General features: G+C 41.3%; 1 protein-coding gene across 3 annotated transcripts in view; it reads left to right on the forward strand.

The window, feature by feature from the left end:
* ip6k1 (inositol hexakisphosphate kinase 1) overlaps positions 1-24,169 on the forward strand; it is a 52,425-nt gene that overhangs the window by 21,242 nt on the left and 7,014 nt on the right. For all 3 annotated transcript variants that reach the window (XM_039773333.1, XM_039773335.1, XM_039773334.1), the window contains 2 exons: positions 16,548-16,752; positions 23,663-23,844. In XM_039773333.1, the coding sequence (XP_039629267.1) occupies positions 16,548-16,752; positions 23,663-23,844 (387 nt within the window). The remainder of the gene's footprint in view (positions 1-16,547; positions 16,753-23,662; positions 23,845-24,169) is intronic.

A 24,169-nucleotide genomic window follows, 5' to 3' on the forward strand; every position in this document is an offset into this window, starting at 1 on the left:
TGCTGGTTCAATAGTCAAAAACACTCTGTGACTAGAAGTGAATAAGATAGGTTTAGGTGGTTGGTAGGAGAGTTGGCATATCTAGTGACTCGGCGGCCACCACAATAAGAACTGTGGAAAAATGTGCAGTAGAGTTCATTGTCATAGTGCCTGAATCAACTTTCCATCATAAAGAGAGATGTGCCACCTTACTTGGATATCAGAGTCCCTGGTCTCATTTTCTGTGGCTGGTGTCTTTCCAAACACACTGACCTAATGACAGTGAGTGGAAAGGAAAATTATTTTAAAATAAATTAGGGGGCTTTTCCCCCTGCTCGCTCCGCACGCCAACCCCCGTGCCTACAATACGCGCTAGCCTCTTTGCGGTTCTGCCGATCGCGTATGTACAATTGAAACAGATTTTTATTTTCATGGGAATTGTTACATATGCATCAACGCAACGTATAACTGCCTGTGATTGAATTTCGTGTCTGTCTCTCTCTCTTAAATAAAACAACTTTTTTCGAATGTTTGGCTCTGAGATTTGTTGATTGTCTTTGCAAAAGCTATTCTAACGGGAAATAGTTAACGTTTTAATACAAAAGGCATATCAAAATCTCCTTTGTTGTGTAATGTTATCCCCTGAAGTTGTACGACATTACCTTTCATGGATACATCCATCTTTCTTTAGTAATTCGTGCGGTGGAAGACCGGACGGTGTTAATGGTTGCAGATATTCTGCGTGATATTATAAGTTGATATTTTCATCTTCTGCACCATCACCACGAACTGATTCAGCATAGTCTGTTGATACGCATTTAACCAATTTGCTGTGTAACCGATCAACATTTATGGCATTAATTTATTTGACTTCAACCTCTCTCAGTGCTAGGATTGCCCGTGTACTTGTTTCTTCTCGTGATGAAATTCTTAAATAAGATTTGGACATTATAAGTCGTCTTTGATTGGGAACGTAAAGTCAGGAAAACTTTAAAATTTATAAGAGCTGAGAGCGCAGGAAGTGTGTCTGGCAAAAGCATTCACAAGACCGAGAGGTGAGAGGACCAAAATCTCAAGGCAAAAGTCTTGTCTTGCGGGACTTAAAAAATCTAATTTCCGAAAAGTCTCGTCTCGTTGAAGGATTTTTTTTTATATAACTAGTGGGCTCTTTTTATCCCAGATCCTAGGTGTACTTCAGGCCCCTGCTCACTTTGCTCGCCAACCCCCGTGTTTGGTTTTCCGGATACACACTTTTAAGAATTTTTTTTTTTTTTTTTTCTCTGAATTGTTGCTATTTCATTAGTTTCACTTTTATTTCAGAACTTCTATAAAAACAATATTTGGAGTCTTTTGAGTCCCATCCATCCATCCATTATCCAACTCGCTATATCCTAACTACAGGGTCACGGGGATCTGCTAGAACCAATCCCAGCCAACACAAGGGCGCAAGACAGGAAACAAACCCTGCGCAGGGCGCCAGCCCACCGCAGCTTTCGAGTCCCAACATGCTGAGTCTTTTAAATGAGGTCTGTGAGACGTGTGTGTTTTAATGACTGTGTACCATAATTCAGGATGGGTTTCTCTGTTTGGAATTTCAGCACAGACAAAGCGATCTTCATCATCAATAGTTAATAATTTTTTTGCAAAGTAACCAATAAATGCATGTGAGGTAAACTCCGTTTTTGAAATTCTCTGACTTAAACTTCAATGCCTTAAAATATTTACGTACTTCTGACATGTCACCTGTGTCCATATATTCGATCTCTATTCGCTTTTTCGTTATTTCTCCGAGTAATTTCTCTTTTTTTGCACTAATGCGATGTTTACTTTCTCTGTTTTGACCCTGTCGTTTTTTTCTGCTTTCATATTCTTTGTGTTTCGCGCCTACATTTTTTTTTTTTTTTTTTTTGAGTCGTTTGAATTCCAGTTTTCATTATCTCTAACCTGCTCTGCATGTGTTTGGCCCCCTTGTTTTTTAACCTCTTTATGACGTTTTACTTTGTTTTCTACTCTGTCTTTTATTTCTGACGTCGCTTTGTTCTGCTTTTTTTTTTTCCCCAATGGCACCTGGTCCGTGGTGATTATTTTCCCTTTTTCAAATAATAATTTCCGTTTGTTTGCGCTACTGCGGTCTTTACTTTGTTTTGTTTAATAAGTTTCAGATTCTTTAACTTTCTCCACATGTGTATCGCGCCAATGTTTTGTTTTTGTTTTTTTTTTTTTTGAGCTTTTCGAATTCCACTGCTTTATAATCTCAAACCTGCTCTGCATGTGTATAGCGCCAACGTTTGTGAACGTCTTTATGATGTTCTACTTTGTCCTTTACTCTCTGTCTTTTAATTCTGAGCCCAATTGGACGTGCTTTTTTTCCAGTTCCACTTGTTCTGGATTGATAATTACTGTCCTTATTTTCTGAATTTGCACCTAGATTTTTTTTCTCCAACGCTTTTGATTCTCTCTTGTTCGCACTGCTCTTTCTTCTTCGCTTAGTCGTTGACGTTTCATTTAAAACGTATTGTCCTTATACGCTGAGAGCCCTGGATCTGTGTGTGTTCAAAGCCTTACACTCACACGACTGAGTGTTTTGCTGCTCGTGGTCTTATTTGATATTGGTTGTAAGTAGGGCGCTGTCTTGCAAGAATCTTAGTTCTACGTCATCGCGAGACGGTCCTTAGGTCGATCTCTTGGCACAAAATCTCATGTTTAAGGTCCCCGCGAGACGCTCCGTGGCCAATCTCTTTAGTCTCGCGGGTCTTTTAAGTGTCTTCCATGATCTTAACGTGAAGATCACATCTTGTCTCCCTACTGTTTCCCTCCAGGATTTTTTTTTTTATAATAGAGATAAAGAGATATATTTTATTTTCACTGTTTAAAAACCGAGCACATTAATTATCAGTGATATTAATCTTTAATTTGATACATGTGTAGTTATGCAATATGATATTGTAATTTATGTAAGCTGGATCTAGGTGGACTACATCTTTGTACAATATTCTGACAATGAAATTATGAAAAGGACAGCATAGTGATTAGAATTGCTGCTTTATGGATCCAGCACCCCTGGGTGTTAGGCTTGTTGTCTCAGTAGAGTTGGCATATTGGTGTATGAGGGTTTCGTCCTGACCTTGTGTGAGTGTGGATGTGTAAATGGGCCCTGTCATGGACTAGTACTGCTGTCAAGGTAGGCTCCTGCCTTAATGCCCATAGAAGTATTCAAGAAGCTGCTCGCCAAGGTTGGCCTTGCCAGTCGGGGTGCATCAGTCAGGCATTCAAATGGCCTCAACTGGCCACTGAAAACTAAAGAGATTTGTTTTGTTTTTGACCACCAATTTTGGTAGGTTGTGAGCAAAGCTGCATTATACAGAGGTAACTAATTTAATTATGTCTACAACTTCAGTGGCTTCTAAACTGTAGTTGTTTAAGGCATGTCTTGAGTACTCGTAGCATAGCAGACCACCCACAAGCCCACCTTGCAACTAGTGCAGTTCCAGCAGTCATTAGGGCTGATCTTGTGGCGAATACAGGAGGTGGCAGACTAGTGCCAGCAGTGCGTAATTAACAACAAAATGAAATAAAGCACTAGGTAAATCACCCCAGATGAGTAATCTCATGTTCTTCTCTTCACCATGAAAGTTCTGCTTAACATTTTTGGGCTTGATGTCACACTGGACACTTAAATGTTCTTGTTTGTCAACTTCTCCAGCATTCCTGGTGTGACATATACAGATGCAATTTTCAGAAGGTCTTGCCTTCCCTTTTAATGCTGTGGCCACCTGGGCAGCTGTAGCAGATCCCCAAAATCAATTTCAATGCCAACAGTACTGGGTTGAAATTAACTTTTTAATTTAAAAAAAGTACCTTCCCACAGATCTCTTCTTCTGAATCAACACAATGCAATGCACGTTTCTTTGGTTTGTTTCTTTTTGCTCTTTTACTCTTCCCAGGTAAGTGTTGTCCAGCGTCTCCCAATGCCAACTCCCAGGCTGAGGTGAGATGGCTCCTTTTATCCCGGATCCTAGGTGTACTTCAGGTGCCACAACACTGTACCCAGAAAGTACATCCGGGTCAGGTGGAAGCCCCTCAAAATAGGGATCCCTGTTATCGGTAGTTCCTTCTACAGGGGTGCCCAACAAGAATACATTTCCCAGGTTTCCCCCATGGTTATATGCATGCATGGTCTAACAAAAGACTGGGTGTCGGGTTGTCAGTGGCGCTGATTGGCAGTCTCCCCTGTTTTTCCATTATGTTGGCCCTCTTGGCACATAAAGGTCCCTTCACCCCATTCAGGGAGCCTGTCCACGGCCACCTGCTATTATACACTGCATACTTATGGTAGAACATCTTGAGGAAGTTCTCAATGTCAAAGGCACCATTTAAAATACCGATTGAGTGATCTTGTGATGGGCAGCAGCGGCTAATTCAAGTGTTTCTACTTCCTCCCTTGGTCTATATGTTTACTTTATTTCCTCCAACTTGTGAATTTCCCCTTGGGATTAATAATTAATCTGTCTGTCTGTGTACCTATTATATACAGTAATCCCTCCTCGATCGTGGGGGTTGCGTTCCAGAACCCCCCCCGCGATAGATGAAAATCCGCGAAGTAGAAGCCATATGTTTGTATGGTTATTTTTATATATTTTAAGCCCTTATAAACTCTCCCACACTGTTTATAAATATTCCCCGAACAGTTATACAGCATAAACCCTTTGTATTTTCTTAGATATTAGGTTAGATTCATTGAAATTATGTATGTAAACACACTGTTTATATACAGTAAAACCTAAATATTATTTTAAAGATATCGAGCGTCTCCGATATCATATATGTTACAGACGTTATGATAGACAGGCCATTAGCAATAAATACGTACAATGCAAAAAAAAATGGTATACAGTAAATGTGTGTACAGTGACACTAAACGTACATACATGTACTAAGTACTGTACATAGAATTAATTATGGTTACTCACCAACAATGACACGACGACTTGTCTGATAACGATGAGTTTAGTTTTACTGCACAACAAAGGAGAGCGTTACAGCTCTTCTAAAGTGTAGCACCGCCATTGTTCTTCTTCAATCCAAATCCCTAAAGCAGATTCCATCCGGACTGCCGCCGTTTTGCGCCTTAGTTAGAAGGAAACTGCGGCCGTAGATCTTACATTCTTTTCCTCCTTTTTAAATAAAAAGAATTGTGGACTCATTAATGCCGTAATGGCATCCTACAGCGGTATAGCTTTTCCCTTCCTTCAACATATCCAAAACTTTTACCTTTTCGGCAATCGTTAGCATCTTCTGTTGGCACTTGGGCACGACCCCTGAAGCAGTAGCAGATCGTTTTGTAGCCGTAACGAAGGGCTTGACTACGCACAAAGATAGACACAAAAGAGCACAAAAGTTAACTCTTTACACAGCGAAACACATTGATGCTGAATGAGCGAGACGAGACTTCCTGGTTAACTCCGCCGGATCGAATTCGGCGCTCCGTCGCTGAGCCAGTCAGCACACAGGAACTTAACTGCATGCTCTGATTGGTTGGCTTCTCAGCCATCCTCCAATAGCATCCCTTATATGAAATCAACTGAGCAAACCAACTGAGGAAGCATGTACCAGAAATAAAAAGACCCATTGTCCGCAGAAACCCGTGAAGCAGCAAAAAATCCGTGTTGTATATTTAGTTATGCTTGCATATAAAATCCGCGATAGAGTGGAAGTAGAAGCGCGATATAGCGAGGGATTACTGTAGTGCCTTTCATATCTATCTATCTATCTATTAAATGACTTTCATATCTATCTATCTATCTATCTATCTATCTATCTATCTATCTATCTATCGTATAGTGCCTTTAGATATAATAATAATAGATAAGACAGATTAAATAAAATAGATTAGATAAAATAGATAGGAAATTAATCTATTTTATCTAATCTATTTTATTTAATCTGTCTAATCTATTTGCAGAGTAGATATATGAAATAAGTGAATGAGTGTTAATGTGTGCTGCAGTGAACTACCACCCCACCTACGAAGCATTGTGGCTTGAAAGGGCTGAGTTTTTCTGTAGTGAAGTCTACATAGTTAAGAATTGACAGATTTTGACCTTTTGTTGCAGTTAGACTTTTCCAAATTTTGTCTAATCCAAGTCACATTCGTGCGACCTAAACCAACGTATACTGTTTTGGCTGGCAGTGTTAGCTCATGCTTTTAGAGTACCCATCAATGCCCCTTTGTTGCACACTCCTTTTTTTTTTTTTTGCAGAACTGCAGTTTTTGGCCCTGTGTCTTTCCCTGCTCCTTTATCAGTTAACATAGCTTTATTTTAAAAAAAAAAAAATAATTTTTTAAAAATTGTTCTTTTGAGTGAGCAACTCCTGTTGACTTGTGGTATTTGTGGTAAAAAAGAAATACATATTTTTACTTCTGATGAAACTGAGGAAATGAGAGACGCAGAATGTAACTGAAGTCGGCAAGCTCGTTGTAATTTCTGGCCGTGAAGGAAGCTCTTGCACTATTCATTGAAAATCATTTGTGCAGTTCTTGGATCCAGCTCATCTGGGCTTGGATTGGTGAATAGAGTCTGTAGACAGCTGCAGCTGTCCGTGCCAAACCCAGGCCTACTTTTCTGGGCAAAAGCAATGGAAATTCAGTGCAGAGACCGGCAGTTTGAAATACAACAAAGGTTCTCGCCACAGGTGTCTGCGGTGCTTGAGGCTTCTGCTGTGTTAGGAGGTTCAGCCTACAAGCATTTCCTTTAAAAGGCTATTTATAACACATTTGCTCACACATGTTGTGGGGGGTTGTTTTTTTCTTTCAGATCTCTGTCTTGGTAAAGAGGACTTGGCATCCACCTGTTAGGCGAAGAGCAGACTTTACATTTTGTCAAAGGCGTCTCTTTTCTAAGTAGTTCTCGAGAACGTGGTTCACTCCTGTCAGACTTTCTAGACTCGGTCTTTGAACTGTGCGCTACAGTGGTCAGGGTTGTGTCATAAATATAAATGTTCATCACAAATGTGATGCTTAGTCTTCAAGGTTATTTATTGTACAAATGCTTTCATTCTGCGGCTGGCGATGATTCTGAAGGTTTCTGTTTATTTTTTTCCTCCTTTGTGGTGTTTAGCAACATAATTCAACCTGCAATGTTCAGTCCTCGTGGTTGTGTGTGTGTGTGTGTGTGTGTGAGAACCCTAAATCCAAAGAGGACTGTTTCATTTATGTTGGGTAGAATGCCCAGAGGGGACTGGGTGGTCTCATGGTCTGGAATCCCTGCAGATTTTATTTTTTCTCCAGCCGTCTGGAGTATTTTTTTTTTGTTTTTTCTGTCCCCCCTGGCCATTGAACCTTACTCTTATTCGATGTTAATTAATGTTGATTTATTTTGTTTTCTTATTGTGTCTTTCATTTTTCTATTCTTTAATATGTAAAGCACTTTGAGTTACTGTTTGTATGAAAATGTGCTATAGAAATAAATGTTGTTGTTGTGTGAGGTGGTTCCCGAGCCTCTCCTGGCCACACTGGGCACAAGACAATACATAAATTAATTCATTAAAAGCCTAGGACCAAAATTTTTCCAGGGCAGGATCCAACCTGCGAACATTGCAATCGAGCTCCAGCCTCACTGGGCCACATGTTTTGAGCCTGCGCCAAATTAACATCATTCTGGATCAAAATCTTTAAATGTCGTTCAGACATTTGGGTGCCTAATCCATTAACAGCTGCGTTTGGTGGACTTCCAGATGGGCTTAAAGTGGAGAAGGACAAATAAATTGTAATGGCCTTTACTTCACTATTGGTACGTAGACTTATCTTGCTCAATTGGAAGAATCCTAACTCGCCTCTTTTAATTCAGTGGGTAACTGATGTTTTATACTATTTTGAAACTGGAAAAAATCAAATTCTCACTTGGAGGATCTGTGCAGAACTTTTTCGAAACCTGGCAGGATCTGATCAGTAACACTTTAGAATAAGCATTTAAGTTGAGGAAGTGGATCCTCTCCCCTCTTTTACTCCATTTATCTTTACTCCGTTATTAATTTATCTATTCACTTAGTTTTCCTAGCATGAAGTTTTGCACTGCTGGCCTAGCTGTCTTGGGAGTTGATTTGTCTCAAACCTTTTGTAAAAGTGGAGTTATGTGTATGGAATGTTATTTGATTGTAATAAAATCATCCATCCATCCATTATCCAACCCGCTATATCCTAACAACAGGGGTCACAGGGGGTCTGCTGGAGCCAATCCCAGCCAACACAGGGCGCAAGGCAGGAAACAAATCCTGGGCAGGGCGCACACACACACACCAAGCACACACTAGGGACAACTTAGAATCAATAAAATTTAAAAAAAGCCTAGGACCTGATGCCATTCCATCACAGGGCCTACTCATTTGCCCCATACTCACACACTCACAGGGTCCATCTCCACTCGGACAACCCCCAGATTGGAGATTCAACAGATGGTGTTAGATCCAAGATGGCTTTGCTTCCCACTGTGCCATTTGTAAAGTTGTCTGCAGTGTTTTAACTTTATTTCCTTTTTGCAGATGCTTAAGTTTTTTTATTTTAAAAACTTTGCCGTATAACCTGCTCATATCAGTCAGTCAGTCATTCTCTAACCTGCTATATCCTAACACAGGGTCACAGGGGTTCTGCTAGAGTCAATCCCAGCCAACACAGGGCGCAAGGCAGGAACAAATCCCGGGCAGGGTGCACACACACACACACACACACACACCAAGCACAATTTAAGATCGCCAATGCACCCAACCTGCATGTCTTTGGACTGTGGGAGGAAACCCACGCAGACACGGGGAGGACCTGGGAAGTGAACCCGGGTCTCCTTACTGCAAGGCAGCAGCGCCACCACTGCGCCACCGTGCCGCCCAGCCTGCTCGTGTATTAAAGCACATTTCTGGGTGTAGTAAATACTGTGGGTAGTTTGACTGTCTTCCACTTATTCATTGAATGAGAAGAACATTTTAACATTTGAATGTCTGCTTGTCAAATTCTCTGGATGGTAGGAGATCCTGTCTATTCTGTGATTAAAACATAAATGTTCCTCTGCAGAGAAGCGTGAGTAGGCGGCGGGCCCACACATGGCGCTTCTTTTTACCTTTGTTAAAGCATTTCTTGTACGAGTTTCTTTATAAAATGTGGCATTGACAGTACTGTGTAGACAATGGCATGATGCAATGGCGCCTAGAATATGAAATCGGCTAGTAGTGTCGCCAAAGCGTAGAGGTGTCCGTATTTGCAACGTGCTTATTTGGAGTGCCGTCAGTTTCTGAAATGGTGAACTAGAGCTGCTGTGTTTATATCGGTGCTCTTCTTTGTACCTGTTTATAGCCTCACTGCTCTTGTGCTCTCCGTCCTTAATTTTTTTTCCTTCTTCTAAAAATAATCTGTTACCCGCAAGCTCTGCATTGTTGATGCATGACAGTAAGGCAATGGGAATTATCCTTCAACAGCTAAGCTATGTTGAAAATTGGCATCTGGTATAATAATGTATCGGGGAGTGGGGGAGGGCTGGGTGGTCAGTGCCTAGCCTTGCCCCCGCCACACCTCTCCCCCCACGCCCACCATTTTTTTTTTTTTTCCTTTCTAAACATTTCTTCCAGGATATTATGCCAGTCAGTGCTTTTCCTCAAGATACTCTAGATCCGGGGTCTCCAACCCCAGTCCTGGAGGACCTCCGTGGCTGCAGGTTTTCATTCTAACCCTTTTCAGAATGAGTGACCTGTTTTTGCTGCTAATTAACTTCTTTTGAATTCATTTGAATTGATTTGCTCTTGAAGACAGACTCGGACCCCTTAATTGTTTCTTGCTCCTTAATTCGCAGCCAAACAATTAATGAGATACAAAATGAGCCAAAACAACTGGTGTCCATCACGCAATATCTGAAAATAAAGAAATGGTGAAGGTCCCTCTCAGGAATGTCGGTCTGCTCAGGTCCACAAAACATTTTACCCGCACTCTTAGAAAAGAGAAAATCAACAGTTTCGGAAATGTCAGCTAATGCACCGTTAGAGCAGCAACAAGCCATGAAATTAAAGAACTGATTTCACTGTTTCAGGGCTGATGTTGACTTTTGTTAAAGTTCAGGGGTAGAGGACGGTAATCGACTGTAAACTGGGATAAAACTCACCCTTACGTTTTAATTTGACTGTCTTTGCTTGAAGGAAAGTTACGTAGCGTAACCCTAACCCTGCACATGCATGAGTACAATTGCAATACAATTTATTTAATCACACAAGAAGTGCCACAATGGGTTTTAACAGGCCCTGCCTCTTGACAGCCCCCCCAGCCTTGACTCTCTAAGAAGACAAGGAATAACTCCCAAAAAAACCCTTGTAGGGAAAAAATGGAAGAAACTTTGGGAAAGGCAGTTCAAAGAGACACCCCTTTCCAGGTAGTTTGGGTGTGCAATGGCTGTCAAAAAGAAGGGGGTCAATACAATACAATACAATACAATACAATATACACAACCGAACAAATCCTCAATACAGTATAAAAAATTAAAATATTTACAAGTATGGAGCAGAATTTGCTTCCGGGGTCCTCCCTGCATGGAGTTTGCATGTTCTCCCCGTGTCTGCGTGGGTTTCCTCCCACAGTCCAAAGACATGCAGTTTAGGTGCATTGGCGATTCTAAATTGTCCCTAGTGTGTGCTTGGTGTGTAGGTGTGTGCCCTGCGGTGGGCTGGCGCCCTGCCCGGGGTTTGTTCCTGCCTTGCGCCCTGTGTTGGCTGGGATTGGCTCCAGCAGACCCCCTGTGACCCTGTAGTTAGGATATAGCAGGTTGGATAATGGATGGATGGGGCAGAATTTTAACAGTAGATGATATCACATATTATGATTTGGATTTGTTCAGAATCCTGAAAAACTAATTTGGCCCATTTGGCCATTCCACAGTTGAGTCCGCACTGGGCAGTATCCATCAATAAAGGCGCGTAAATAAAGGTGAGGTTCAAAAGGGCGACCTGAATTGGGCGCAACGAATAAAGGTGCGCGTAAATAAAGGCGAGCTTCAAAAGGGCAACCTCAATTGGGGCGCAGAGAATAAAGGCAAACGCAACAAAATTATTACAGAGAATGTATTAAATAAAGGCAATGATTGAACGTATAAAATGATCTACGAACGCCTTTATTCGCCGCGCTCAATTGAGGTCGCCCTTTTGATGCTCGCCTTTTTGTGAGTGCCCCTATTGAATAGAGCCGCGCTGGGCCAGCCAGTCCAATGTAAGGACCCCTCTACCTCATGATTCCTGCGATACTACATCAGGGATGACTTTACCTTAGGCAGGCGGGCAGTGGGCACCAAGTGCCACATTTGATTACCGAGAAGAGAAACAGAATAGGTGAGGGTGAGTAACAAAGAGTAGTAAAGAGCAAACGGCCTCTAAAATGGCATCGACATCTGGTGAGAGACTTCATGGACGTTTTACGTTTTATCACTGAATCAGACTCTGACTTTTTGGACTCTGAGTTTGATGCAGGGGATCTGGAGAGGGATATCGAAAATGAAAGTGAGGGACCAGCATCGGCTGATCGGTCCCCAGCTGATCGTGGTGCTGAACACGTTTGTGTAGGTGATACGCCTACAGCAGCATTCGCCTGGGAGGACCACCACTTACGATGACAAGAGGTACAAACCGTATTACATCACACTGCGACTGTCACCATTGCCCACATGCCATGCGAAGACAGAGAGGTAGCCGGCCCGCTGTGCATTCCTGCTGTGCTCATCGAGCTGCCCCTACGCAGCCACTGCTGCCAGAGATGTCGAACAGGCGCCTACAGCAGCCACAGCACGTAGCAAGAGATGTGTGAAACCAGTGAATTGTGTGCCGAGTCTTTTGGAAAAAAATATCCTGTCCTCAAAGAGTTAAATTAATGACCAGAATCCGCGCCTAATTAAGCAGCTGGTTGGAGTGAAAATGGTTGGAGTTTGAGGCCCTGACTGAGCTGGTCTTCTGTTGGCTCTCTCACTTCACATTTCATTTCTGTTTGGGTGCCATGTAAGGAAACAAATGAAGCAACTCAGTGGAACAATGAAGAAATCTTAAAAAAGCACTTCAATTTAAGTGAATTCACAAGAAGTTAATTAACAGTACAAACAGGGCACTCATTATATACAAAGGGTTAGAATGAAAACCTGCAGCAATGGTGGTCCTCCAGGAACCGAACTTGGCTACCCCTGCTCTATAGAGATGGCTCTAGCAAACGCTGCCATCCTGACAATTGTTAGTAAGAGCAACTTTTTTGCGGCATTTGACATGAATTTCGCGCAGTGCTGGACGACAATACTCCTTCATCGTCAATGGAAGTCTCCCTGAGGAAGTGCACTTTTTCAAAACTCATGTGCGGTAAAAGCCGCAGCAATCGGCATTATTCATCGGTGCATATACGGTATAAGCAAAGGCAAAAATCCACGCTCTGTGAGCCTCAGCCTGAGCTTGTTGCCACCAGCTGTTGAACAGATAGAGAGATTATTACCTGCCAGCATGCGGCTTGTCATTTGTGGCACACTGTCATAAACTGCACTCCAAACCCCATGCTGCCCTGTGCAGGTGCAGATCCCATCCCAAGATGAGCAAGCATGGAGTCTCTAAAAGGCATTCACCAAGAATGTGATAAAGGGAGTTCATAGGACTCCCACCGTGGGGGTGGTATTCATTGTGTGCCACACATTCCTACATTCTGGCCTTTCACCACTGTGTCCTCAAAGTGGTAATGTGCAAATATTTTGTGGTCAGAGGTGGTTTTTTTTTTTTTGCTTCTGTATAACTTTTCTTGCTTTAACTACTGTCAGTTATTCTTGCAGCAGTATCCATATGGAATGCCTTTGCTTGGCAGCTAACCGTAGCAGAATGGTCCGATCTAGGCATGGAAGTGTTAGTTTTATGTTTTTTCCCCAATTATGGTACAATACAAGACTCAAACCTTTTAAGTAATTTTTGGTGTCCAAAATGGTTCTGATTACGTTTCTCAGATTTGTGGATCTCCACAATTAAATCTTGTCATTTGCTTGATTTGCTCTTTTTATCTACTGCTTTATTTGAAAGTTTATCCTACTGCAGGACTTTCACAGATTGAATTTGGAGGTGATCCTCTAATTTGTTTTTGTGAAAGGTGGAGTGGTGGCTAAGGTTCTGTGCCGGTATCCAGAAGGTTGCCAGTTCAAATCCCCGTTACTGCCAAAAGAGATCTTACTCTGCTGGGCCCTTGAGCAACGCCCTTAAAATTGTATTAGCTCCAGCGACACTGTACAATGGGCGACTAACCCTGCACTCTGTGAAAACGAACAAATTCCTAATACAGGGTGAGCCAAAATGAAGTACCCCATTTCTGAAGGTCATTGCGTAAGGTAGAGGCAGCCGAGTGAGTTGGGGTTGGGGGGGGGGGTCTTTCGATGGACGATCCCGTGTAGTATTCAGTCGGCCACATGCCTTTGGCTGTCGAAGCGTTCTTCAAAAACAACAAATCCATCATCGCTACACAACACACTTCAGCGTTCCTCCTAATGGTGACGTCCCAAATTGGGAAAACAGTTCTTCAGCGGGTGGCTAAATTTAGACAGACGAGTACAACATTGAACAGAAAATCTCCAGGCCTTCCTCGGACTGAACGAACGCCTGAAAACATCCAAGTCTCCTTGACGTTCAGTCTGCCTTAGGCATCTCCAACACGGCTTTGAGTACGATTTTGCATGAAGACCTTTATTTCCATCCATACAAAATGACGGTAGTGTAGGAACTCACTGAGAAGGACTGGGAGAGCAGTAGAAAGTTTTGAGCGAACATTCTGCAAACTATTCATCGGGATGCCATCATCCTGGGCAGCGACGTGGCCAGGGCCAGATTAAGACGAAATTGGGCCTGATGCTGCAGCGCAAAAAAGGCCAACTTTTTTCTCGGCATTGTTGCATGTGCATTCGACACTCACAGTCCATGCGCACTCAGACCGACCAAGGAGCTTTAATTGCTTGCAACGCAACCAGCCAGCCTTTATTGAACATGAATAAAAATAACGACGTAGTATCGTAACAACTCGAGATTAACACCAAACTATGTAACATCAACATTCAATAGCAATTGTCTGAAAAGTGCACTTAATGCAGAAAACCTAACGATGAAATACTCAAAATTTCGCAATTCTCTTACGAAACAGAATAAGAAAAAAATAATTTGCAGAGACATTGGGTCATAGTGACTCAGTTCAGGCTCTTGAGGGTAAAAATTTGTCCACGATTTAAATTAAATAATAGACCAGAATCCTGTTGAGGATTTAAAAAATTCTAAACATCCATGCCAGGCCTGTGGGCCGTCTTTTAGTTTTACCTTTACAGATAATCAATTAAATAGCCATCGAATTTTACTGTCAACTAACTTTCAAGGTGAAAAATTTACTACGTGGCACTTACCGAACAATAATAGTGGCAAGAATCCCCAAGATATTGCAAAAAACGCAACTAAATTACTAAGTAAACGGTTTAACGGAAAATTGATTGCATTAACTTGAAATCTTCGGTTAACAATAAACACGACGACGTTATAGTTGCGTCACAGCGCAAAGAAAAATAGTAACTGTATAATAAGTAACGCAGTGTCTAGGCGTCTGAAAGTCGAACTCCAAATTTCATTTCTAAAAATTATTTTGAGGTTAATATAGCAAAGGAAAACTGTTCAGCTTCCAGAAAATTCTCGTCTGTTTTCATCTGCGCCTATTTCAGGAATGGGCCTAATGCTGCAGCACCAATAGTACCCACCTTAATCCGGCCCTGGACGAGGCACATTTCCTTTTGAATGGTTTCGCTATTTGGCTAAAACCAACCCCTCGTGAACTTCAATAGAGACCCTTGCACAGTGAGTGTGTTACAGTTCGGTGTGCCGTTAGTGACATTGTAGGCCCTTTTGTTGAGGAGGGGGGAGCAGCAGTCGCCATCACTTCAGAATGTTACTTTTGTGCTGAGCTCCAACTAGAAGAAATGAATGTGGTGGATGTCTGGTTTCAAAAGGATGGAGCGACGGCTCATACGGTACAGAGATCCATGCAAGTTTTGCGAGAGATGTTTGCGGGGAAGCTGATCTCCTTGCGCGGTGATGTCGTGTGGCCTTCACATTCGCCTGATCTCGCTCTGAATGATTTCTTTTTGTGGGGCTCTCTCAAGTCGAAGGCATTCACACAGCAACCTCAAAACCTTGAAGCCCTCAAGGACACAATTCGCCATGAAATCGCTGCTATGCCCCTTGAAATGGCCGAACGAGTCATGCAAGCATTCAGAAATCTTCTCAAAAGAGTGTATCGCTAATGATGGCCACCACCTTGAAGACATCATTTTTAAAACACAGTGAAAAAAATCTTATTTTATAAACCCTTTCTTGTTTCCTAATGAAATGTATTTAATCTTGTAGCGTTTTTGTGGAATAAACGTTTGAAATTTGGTATTGTACCGTACAAGAAATTGTATAAGGCGAGATAAAGAACAAAACACACAAAAAACAAGGTGGATCTCCAATAAAGTGTGTGGTGTCTGAGGAAATTTATGCTTGAACTTCCGAACAGGATGAATACTTTGAAGTAATTGTTAACATTTTTGGTTGATGATGCCTAAAGGTTTAACCAGCACTGTGAGGGTAAGGGTATTTCGGATTATAATCTACTTCAAATTCGATGTGGGGTAGAGGGAATACTTGTTCAAAGCACTGTGGAAGAAAGGCGATTCTGAGTAGAATGTCCATCCATATACGTTTCATGATCTAATTATTCAGTCAAAAGATTACAAGTAGACAAAGATGTTGGCAGCAGGGGAGGGCAGTGTCGGTCCTGGAGAGCCGCAGTGGCTGCAGGTTTTCATTCCAACCCAACTGCTTAATTAGAAACCAATCCTTGCCAGTCTCAGACCTGATTTAGTTTTGTGGCTTGTTAGTCTGCAATGTAAGGTTCTTATATCGTAGATTTTTCCATGGATGCCATCCAAATGAGTTGAAGCGTAAAACGTATCATTTTCAGTCTGTCACATTATTCTATTATGTTTTTTATTAAATCAAACACAGATGTAAATGGAAACAGGCTAGATGGGGAACTGCTGGCTGCTTTGTCATTTACATCTTACTGCTATTATGGAGCCAATAAAACCGTGAATGCAGCTGTTTAAGATTTGAAATAAGCAATTAAGGGTGGGGAACTTGAACAAGTGAGGCCACTAAAATGAAGCATCAAAATGTCACTTAAGCAATAAGAGCTTCATCAGCAATAATTGACTTCTCATTTAAAAGAAACTGAGTTGGAACAAAAACCTGCAGCCACTCCAGGGCTGACATTGCCCACCCCTGTCCTAGAGTGATGCCAGTCTATTGCATCGTATAGAATTATTCAAAACCAGATTATCCTCTACTAGAAGATTCTATCTACATTTAATGCAAGTCACCTGACACATAAGCAAAATGGAGAATTTCATTTTCGTGAAATCATCTTTTGAATTGCAGAAGACTGATGAGTAGCAGAATGTCTGATTAGGCCGTCTCACTGACGAATGTCACTCCATTTGTTATTTGTTTCCTTTTCCCTACAGGAGTGGTGCTTGTTTGCTTTGAGGGCGACAGTGACGGTTATATCCACCTAGTTGCATATCCTTATGAGGACAGTGAGGGAATGGACCATGAGGAAGTGCCTGAAAGGGACCAACCACGCAGGAAACACTCGCGCCGCAGTTTGCACCGATCTAGCAGTGACCACAAAGAAGAAAGAATGCCACATGATGCTGACAATTCAGAGAGGTAAAGTTAATGCAAAACCTTGTGCCACATGCTTGTTCATGTTAGCTCGCCGACCTCACTAAAATGAATACTTTTTGACATGCTGTATTTTTTTGCTCTATCTATCTATCTATCTATCTATCTATCTATCTATCTATCTATCTATCTATCTATCTATCTATCTATCATTTATATAATGCCTTTCATATCTATCTATCTATCTATCTATCTATCTATCTATCTATCTATCTATCTATCTATCTATCTATCTATGTTCCAGCATCACCTCCGAACGGCTGGAGCGATTTTCATGAAACTTGGTACACATGTTTCTCATTGGTCGACTAAAAATACTGTAGGGTGAAATCAACCCTAACCCACCCCCTTCTGGGTAGGATGGGGGTGATCTTACGGTCTTGTATGCATGTTATCATCCAGTTGACACTCGGAACGACCACCAGAGGGCGAACTGGAGGTGACTGCCATCATTCTTTATTTGAGCACCACCACGCCCTGTTGCTTTTGAAATTAGAGTTGGCGGGTTGGCATCCTAACTGTTTTGGGACTCATTCTGTCTTTGTGACTCGCACAGCCATATATATATATATATATATATATATATATATATATATATATATATATATATATCTTCTATATAAACGTCTACACGTGGGAGTGTGTGTGTCTGTCTGGCCTGGAAGTGAGAGGAAGTGTCGGGTAAGGGCACCAGGTCTAAGGATACACAAGCGAGGCCAGCATACCGACAAAGGAAACCTCCTAAGAAAGACAGCCACTTAGGTGCTAATGCACAAGCGATGTGAGCACGTCGGAAACACGAATCTTACTAGGAGAGAGATGCCCAGAGTAATTCTAACCCACCCCTTGGTGATCTTGCGGTCTTGTATGCATGTTATCATCCAGTTGACACTCGGAACGACCACCAGAGGGCGAACTGGAGGTGACTGCCATCATTCTTTATGTTTGAGCACCACAACGCGCCTGTTGCTTTTGAAATTAAATCGAGTTGGCCGGTTGCCAGCTCCAGTCTTGGAGGACCACCATGGCTGCAGGTTTTCATTCTAACTCTTTCCTTAATGAGTGACCTGTTTTTGCTGCTAATTAACTTCGTTTGAATTCATTTTAATTGACTTGCTCTTGAAGACTCACACCCCTTAATTGTTTATTTCCTTAATTAGCAGCCAAACAATAATGAGGTACAAAATGAGCCAAAACAACTGGTGCCCATCATACAATATCTGAAAATAAAGAAAGATGAAGGTCTCAGGAATGTCGGTCTGCTCAGGTCCTCAAAACATTTGAACAGAAAAGAGAAAATCAGCAATTACAGAAATGTTTGCTATTGCACCACAAGAGCAGCAACAAGCCATGGAATTAAAGAACAAGTTTTATTAACACCAAGAATCAGCGTCCAGTTAAGCAACTGGTTGGAGTTTGAGGCCCTGACTTGGTTTGTCTCCTGTTAGCTCCCTCACTTCACATTTCATTTCTGTTTGGGTGCCATTTAAGGAAAGAAATGAAGAAATTCAGGAGAACAAATCTTAAAAAATCAATTCAATTAAAATGATTTCAGAAGAAGTTAATAAGAAACACAAACAAGGCACTCAATTTTTCTTTTTATTTATTTTTTTTAAAAAAAAGGGGGGTCAGAATGAAAAACTGCAGCCACGGTGGTCCTCCAGGACCAGAGTTGGCGACCCCTGAACTGGATGATAACATACATACAAGACCGCAAGACAAGCACATTAGTGAGTCTTCATTGTTTGCTAATTTATTTTTATTTTTAAAGTTGTGTTTTTTTTAATTACATTTTTCTCAAACAATTAAAACCACTATTTTTCTCCCGGTCTACGCCAAGTTCTTATACAACTTAATTTCTAGCATGCCTAGTACTTCTAGACAGAAGTCCAAAATGAGTTTGGCCTAGTATATGCAGCAGCCTGTAAAGACAGAATAGTCCGGGGAAGACGGAATAAAACTGTACTCCTCTGTTCATATAAATGATTTGTATTCTGCGTGGGTTTCCTCCCACAGTCCAAAGACATGCCGGTTAGGTGTATTGGTGATCCTAAATTGTCCCTAGTGTGCCCTGTGCCCTGCCCGGGGTTTGTTTCCTGCCTTGCGCCCTGTGTTGGCTGGGATTGGCTCCAGCAGACCCCCGTGACCCTGTAGCTAGGATATAGCAGGTTGGATGATGGATGGATAGATGGATGTATTCAAGACATTTTAAAAACATGGGACTCCTACCTCAGTTTCAAATAGTCAGTTACTGGAATAGATGACATGATAAATTTAACCATTTTCTAAATGCCGATTAATGGTGATTGATCTCTGTTGGCTCTTGCTAAAGGTCACCTTTGCAGAGTTGCATGTTAGGAGAAAGTGAAAAGATACTATTGATTTTGTCAAACGAGCAGCATGCCACTCTTTATAAAGAGCTGTATTGTATTCTGAGTGGCCACTCTATTAGGTACACCTGCTTTTTATGCTATTGACTGTTCAAACAGACAGTGCCGTTAAAAATTGGGAGGATGTCATCAACAGACTGTATGCATGTTTGTGTTTTGTATATATACTAGCTGCGTGTGGTCTTCAGGGCAAAAAAAAAAATCCCGAAGACCCCCTAGCAGTTTTACTATATTCGTGAACTTGGAGAGGCGCTAGCCGACTCTTAAGAATGGCCTAGTGCAGAGGATGTGGACCCACCTGTGCCTGCAGCCCCACTAGCTTTTGTAAAAAGCCACTGGTGATACCATATCTTAGTCGTATCGCTGGCATACGAGTCCTACTGATCTTTGTCTCGAGAAAATACCTTCAGATAGAGAATGTTTTTAGTGAAAACTTCCAGCCTTGCCCTCCGTTGCTGAGGTGTTTCACTTGCAGGCTGTTGAGCCGCACCGTTTGTATCGTTTCGACGTTGTGTCTCTTCATCTGTGTCATTAACACGACGTTGTTGTTGCGCGGTCACGTTTGCTGCACACAGGTCTTTTGTAGTGAGAAGTGAGGTGCATGCAAGTGCCGAAAAAATGTAAAAGTGCAGGCATGCGCCATCTAGTGGCTGCATTTGAGTGTGGGCAGAGCGGATTACTCCATACACACACACACACACACACATAGAGAGATCTTTTGTTTATGTCTTAATTTCTGGGGAAGGGGTGGCAAGGCTACAGATTTAAATACACTTTTTAAATCTGATGTTTTAGTGGATATCAGGAGTGCATCTACTGCCATCACTGTAGGATACCAAGAAATCCGTCCGTCCATCCGTTTACCAACCCGCTGAATCCAAACACAGGGTCACGGGGGTCTGCTGGAGCCAATCCCAGCCAACACAGGGCACAAGGCAGGAATAATAATAATAATAATAATCACAAACACCCACACGCCAATCACACACTAGAGCCAATTTAGAATCGCCAATCCACCTAACCGGCATGTCTTTGGACTGTGGGAGGAAACCGGAGTGCCCGGAGGAAACCCACGCAGACACGGGGAGAACATGCAAACTCCACGCAGACCAAGAAATTCAAATTGTTCAAATTTTAGCAACAGCAAATCAGGGCACTTTCCTACAATTATAATTAGTAATCTGAACTCCATCCAGGACAATGTCTTAGTTTGAAAAGTGGATGTATTTGGTAGATTTTAAGCTTTTTCTCCTTGCCCCATAGCCTTCAATATAAAGCACCAGTGCGGACAGGGTGTTTTTTTTTTTAATTTATAGAAAGTTCTTAACTTTGTAACACAATTTTGCATGGCAAAAGCATATATACCATGCTTGTGGAAAAAAATATCTTTGGAAAATTACTGAATATGAAGCATAAGCTTTAAGCAAATGGCGCTTATCTCAAATGGTAGCAGAAAGATTATAACCAAAGTGGATGTCCACTAGCGAAATGTAGTTACATTCGTCCAGGGAATATCTCTGGAATGTTCTTTAGACGACATTTCCGCAGCTGTCCTACATATTCACAGTCATCCCTTGACTTGAGTTTCTTTCTGTTCAGAAAATATTGCAGTTATTTTAATGATTCACTGGTGGAGACCATTTGTCAGGAAATTGTACCTTCATCAGGCAATTGCCTTTCAACACAGGGACTGAAAAACTATGTAAACTGCATATTCCCTTTTTAATTTTTTTTTTTACCTAATATAAAATATAGTCACATTAAAATAATTTTACATTTTGGTGCTTTGATAGAAAGATATTAAAAGGAGAACAGAATTTTTATATAAGGTTTATTGTTCAGGAAAATTGGCCAAAGATCTGATAACTTCTGAAGAGGCAGTTTCTCTTCTTTCTTAATTTGTTATTTTGATATTATCTTAATATTTTTATATTAAGATAACACTTTTATCTGACTTCTTTGCTGTACTGGATGAAAACAAGTTTTAGTGTGGAAATGTGAAGGCTCAAGATTAAATCTGCGTTGGGCGCACTTAGAGTTTGGGTGCCATTTGAAATGGGATTAGTTTTATTTTAATTGTTGACAGTATTGCTTTACTATTCGCAGAGTTGCTACCCACTGTAAAAATTAATAAAACTTTGTAGAATTTAAGGAAACAATTTTCAATCATTCATATTGCTGCAACTAACTAATATTTTGGTTATTTATTTAGTTTAATCATTCTTTCTGAAAATTATTGCTTGTAAAATTATCACCAGGAGGTCTATCTATCATCCATCCATCCATTATTCAACCCGCTATATCTATCCATCCATCCATTATCCAACCCGCTATATCCTAACTATAGGGTCATGGGGGTCTGCTGGAGCCAATCCCAGCCAACAAAAGGCGCAAGGCAGGAAACAAACCCCGGGCAGGGCGCCAGCCCACCGCAGACCAGGAGAGGTCTACTTATTTTATATTATCAAAGTGTGTAATGCCCGTGGTAACTAAAATTAAGATGGTATTAAAGACACTGAATACGCTTTTCAAAATGGTGATTTTTAAGGTTATTAGAACATAAGGAAATTTTGCATTTGGCAGTATTTTTGTTTTCTTTAGTTTTGTCTTTCAGTATAATGCATTAATAATAAACTGGCATTAAGAACAAACACAGCACCAGATTGTGATTGGCAGTGTTGTCAAGAGGGTTGCCAATAATTAATTCATTTGTGGTTTAAAAATGTTATCAACTGATCGTGTTTAACACCACATGATGATGATGAGGGGGGGGAGAGAACGCTGTTTATCCTATGCGGTGAATATGCTTTATGAACATGACCTTTCACTGCTGTCAAAGAACCCAAAAGCGTATTTTCATATTTTTCTTGCTTTTGCAAATATGTATAGATCCATTACAAAAAACTAATCCCTGCAAAACATTTTCTCATAATAACGCAAGGAACTCTGTTTCTCATTTCAGATGTTTCTTACTTGTTCCTACAATTGCATGGAAAAACTGTTTATATTGGATAGAAATCAGCTACGTACTATTAGTCTAAGTACAGTTGGTGGGAGACTAGATGAACACACAAGATTTTTGGATGCTTTAATTTTTTTTTTCTCCTTCATTCATATTGTGATGTGCGAGTCCCCTTGCCTTGCACCCTAAAACATGAGGCTGGGTCTCAGTACTTTAGCAAAGCCAGCTTTATTCAACGTGAAACAGGAACAGTGGGGTTATTTATTGCAGCGGGAGCTGCCAGTCTCCAATACACAGACACAGCAAACAGGCCTATCTGGGCCAGGTCAGTGGCCAAGTTTATACTGTTCCCTGCATTTATAATGTTCCTTGCATCACCCATTGGTGACAAGCACTTATAGTGCAATCTTGATTGACTCCTAGTTGTTTCTGCGGCACTTTGCTGCTGCGCTGTGAACCCGCGGTAGCCTCGGCAATGGACAAGCAGTTCTCCACAGACGCAGCAGTCGCGCTTCAGCATGTTGTCCCATTAGGGGTGCCCTAAAAGAGTTCAGAAACCTCACAATTTAAGCAGTTGCAGCTCTTAGTGTATTATCTCTTGCTCTCTCTGTCAAGGTGGGGCATAGGATGAAATTGCAGATTGGCAGGCTATTTTTGATTGGCAACTCCAGTGTGAGTGAAATAAGAAGAGTGATTCAGATAGCCTAGGCTAACTTACATTATACTGTAGCTGTTGATGAAAAGATCTGTGAAATTAGGATTATGTCTACGAGGTGAGACACAAAAATAACCAGATTGGTAATAAAAAAATATATACATATATATATTTATTGATGACTTACAGCATTCTAAACATTGTCACCTTCTCTATACTCCCCCTCCCGATCTCTACACTGCTCCATACGTATCTTCCATTGATTGAATCAGTGCTAGAAGTCTTCTTGCTTGAGGCTCTTCAACAGGTATGCTGTTTCTGTCTTCACTTCATCCATTGAAGAAAAATGTATTCCCTTTTCAGGTCACTTTTGATTTTCGGGAACAAGTAAAAATCACAGGGGGCTAAATCAGGTGAATAGGGAGGATGATTGAGGACAGGAATATTTATGTCAGTCAAAAACTGCTTTATGGAAAAAAGAAAATTTGCAAGAAATTTGATGTTGCTTCGCTGTTTGATTTTTTTTTTCTTCTTCTTTTTTCACCTGACATTAATCACGGCAACTCATGTAGAGATTGTTGTGCAAATATTGACTGGGCTATTCACAGGAAATACCTAGCCGGTTGGCGGTTTCAGAGGATGTGTAAGAGGGGATTCACGTCTATGATTCATGTCCAGCCGACCTCCAGACGGTTTTCCAGGAAAGCCCAAAGGCCAGTCTGGTTATTTTTGTGTCTCACCTCGTATACAGCATGTCGCACCACAACCTCAATCAACCTGTTGCTGTCGTAGGAGTCACACAGTGCACATGTTCTCTGTTGCAGATTCCTTGAATTGGTGTCTATATACAAGCACGTGTCCATCTTTTCTTTCTTTTTTTTTTTTCAGCATTCAAGAACTAAAGAGTCCCCGTGTTGAGCAGCAAATCCAGTCAGATGTTCCTTTTCAGATGCTGGATGGAAACAGTGGGCTGAGCTCAGAGAAGATCAGCTACAATCCTTGGAGTCTCCGTTGTCACAAGCAGCAGCTCAGTCGAATGCGCTCTGAATCCAAGGACCGGAAGCTGCACAGTATCCTCCTTCGTGATTCATTTTAGAGGATGATTTATCATATACTGTCTGCTACCTTTTTTTTTTTTTTTCAGGCATGTGCAGTAAGGAAAAATCAATCGGTGCAATGGAGCTCAACTGATACAAGGTTTATTAATTGATAAAAAGAAAAACTGTCTTTTTAAATGTCAGAAAATAAATTCAAGCGGGTGTATCCTTAGGGTTTTCCTTCGTAGCAGTTTGATGTCTTATACAGCATTCTTTGTTGAGCTACTAGTCTGCATATTTTCCATGTCTTTATTGTAAATTTAAATAACGGGGTTAGTTTGGGGGTTAGAGAAGAAAT

The sequence above is a fragment of the Polypterus senegalus genome, chromosome 12, assembly GCF_016835505.1.
Source record: "Polypterus senegalus isolate Bchr_013 chromosome 12, ASM1683550v1, whole genome shotgun sequence".
Classification (NCBI taxonomy): Eukaryota; Metazoa; Chordata; class Cladistia; order Polypteriformes; family Polypteridae; genus Polypterus; species Polypterus senegalus.